The following is a 2,411-nucleotide window of genomic DNA, read 5'->3' on the forward strand; positions in this document are numbered from 1 at the left end:
CCCCGCGGCCCGAGCCTCCGGGCCCCTGGGCGGCCCGCGGGCGCAGCGCCCAGCAGCGCCGGGAGTCGTTCAGACGCCGGCCCGGGGCCTTTGAGGCCGTGGTCTCGCCGGGCCCCTGGAAAGTTCAGGGCCGGAGAGCCGCGGCGTCGGGCGGCGGGAACCCATGGAGGCGCGCGGGGAGCTGGTCCCGGGCCGGGAGTCGGCGGGCGGCGACCTGCTGCTGGCGCTGCTGGCGCGGAGGGAAGACCTGCGCCGAGGTGGGTGCCCGGGCCGAGCGGCTGCACCCGGGAGGGCGGACCCCGTGGAGACCCAGAGGTCCTCGCTCCCTTCCCGGCCTGGCCACGGAGGCGGCGGGAGCCAGGGAACGCCGGCAGGAGTAGGTGCTAGGTCCCCAGCGCAGCACGTCCCTGCGTGCTGGACATCCCAGCAGCGAGGCTGCCTCTGGGCCCCTGGAGCTGTGTTGTCGGGTGTTTGGTCGCGTCGCCCAGGCTGGGGAGGGAGGGGGGCCTCCGGGTCCCAGGAGGGGTTCAGGAAATACTCGCCCTAATCGGGAGAGCGCACAGAGAACAAACGTGAGACCCAGTGACGACGGCGTAGGAGGATCTGCAGCAAGGCTGCCTGCACCCAGACCCTACACACTTTCCAGGGGAAGAGAGTCAAATGCAAGGGCCAGCGTGGAGCTGACCCCGGCCATAGAACACCCCTAGCTGGGGTCTAGGTGTCTGCACTCACGTGCACCTGCTCTGTTGGCCCACTCGGGGCTGGTCCTCCTACAGGAAAGCCCCCAACTTCCCGGTGGCACCAGTCTCGCCCCCAGCGCCTTGGCTTCCTGTGAACTGGGATGGTTCTCCGCGGGCTTCCAAGCAGGCGGGACCCGCAGGATGGAGATGGAGGTGGCCCTGGAGGGGCGGGGAGCAGCAGGGATGGAGCAGGTGGGAAAGGGGTTGCATCCAGGCTGCGGGGTCTCATCCGCCTCCTACGTACTTATTTATTTATTTTCCGAAGGTTCCTGGGAGGGGTGGCCACAGGGGCTGGGAGGAAGGGGCGGGAGGGCGGAGAGAGAGGAAGGGAGGGGTGCGGGCTCTGGGCGAAACGGCTCAGGAGAGCCGGCGGGGATCGGCGGGCGGGCGTAAGGCTCTACCGGGCCTCGCCAGCGTGGACGGTAGGAGACCCCGCCAAGTCCGGAATCGCCATGCAACGTAAGGCCCGGGTCGCCAGGGCTTCGCGAGAGCGCGAGGGGCGCGGCGGGAGCGGCTTTTGCCCAACGCGGGCTCCGCGGGTAACACGGCCGGGGCGCTGTCCGGGCCGAGGTGCTGAATCCGCACTGCGCGGGCCTGTCCAGCCACCAGCTCTGTGCCGGGTGTCCTGGCCGCCCTGCCACCGCCGCCCGGGGTTGGGGGGCCAGGGCAGGCGGCAGATCCCCAGGCTCCACACCCAGGGCTACGGTTTTGCCCGACGCGGGACCCCGTCCTTCGTGGTTTCCTGGGGCTGAGGGAGGTCCCTCTCCGGCCCTCTCACCGCTGCCAGGCCAGCCTGGGGCCAGAGGAGTCCGCCGCCAGTGAGGTGAGCGTGGTGCGGTGGTGCTATATTTTTGTATGTTCCAGTTCCTGCTCGTGGCTCTCTTCCCTCCGGAGACCTTTTCTAAAGTAACAGGGAGTCCTCACCCCATGAGCACCCTGCAAAGCCCCTCATGGACCTGTGGCTCCCTGCGTTTCCCCAGCCTGGTTCCCCTGGCGGCCTGCAGGCCCAGGGGAGCAGAAGCCAAATGTCTCTGTGGGGAGGGCAAACTGCCTACTGTGAGCTCAGGCATCCACGTCTGAGCATGAGGGCAGAGGGTCCATGTGTCCAGTCCACTCACAAGTACCCTCACGGCCACCCAGAGACAGGGAGGGCAGCAGCTTTTACTCTGGTGGCCTGCAGACAGGGCCGCGGGGCCAGGCAGCCACACCTGCAAGGAGCCCCTAGCCGCCATGATGCTTAATTGTGCAAGTAATGAGGGCAACTGGGTGGTGGGTGCCCCACGACCCACACGTGCCTGGCCTCCAGTGATGGATGGTAAGGACCCGTTTTCCAGCCCAGCCTCTAGGAGAGCCCCTGGGGCGGGGGTTTCATTTGAGCTCAACGTGCGTCCTTCATGAACTGGAAACATTTTGCAGTTGAAGGTATCTGGCCTAATGGGATGGCCTGGGCACCTTCCTGCTCGTGGGCATGTTTCTAAACCTGGTTCCAGTTGTCCTGAATTTCAGCTGTGTGCTGGGCTGTGGACTTCAGAGTCAGGCACTCCCTGAACTTGGGGAGCTAGGCAGCCGCTCAAGCTGGCTGGGGAAGAGTGTGTGCGGGGAAGGGGATCTCCTGGCAGCCCCGGGTCCCGGGAGCTGGCGGGGGGGGGGGGGGGGGGGGGGCCACTCCCC

General features: G+C 67.4%; 1 protein-coding gene across 3 annotated transcripts in view; it reads left to right on the top strand.

Moving 5' to 3' along the window:
- Positions 1-2,411, top strand: part of LHX3 (LIM homeobox 3) — an 8,023-nt gene that overhangs the window by 1,956 nt on the left and 3,656 nt on the right. Inside the window, exon 1 of one of the 3 annotated variants that reach the window (XM_007458982.1) lies at positions 28-257. The exons of 1 other annotated variant lie outside the window; for it this stretch is intronic. In XM_007458982.1, coding sequence (XP_007459044.1) covers positions 164-257 — 94 coding nt within the window. In that variant the 5' untranslated portion in view covers positions 28-163. Of the gene's footprint in view, positions 1-27; positions 258-1,192; positions 1,200-2,411 lie in introns of those variants that run through there. One more of the 3 variants, XM_007458984.1, reaches the window with a different exon arrangement.

Source organism: Lipotes vexillifer, unplaced genomic scaffold, assembly GCF_000442215.2.
Source record: "Lipotes vexillifer unplaced genomic scaffold, Lipotes_vexillifer_v1.1 scaffold636, whole genome shotgun sequence".
Taxonomy (NCBI): domain Eukaryota; kingdom Metazoa; phylum Chordata; class Mammalia; order Artiodactyla; family Lipotidae; genus Lipotes; species Lipotes vexillifer.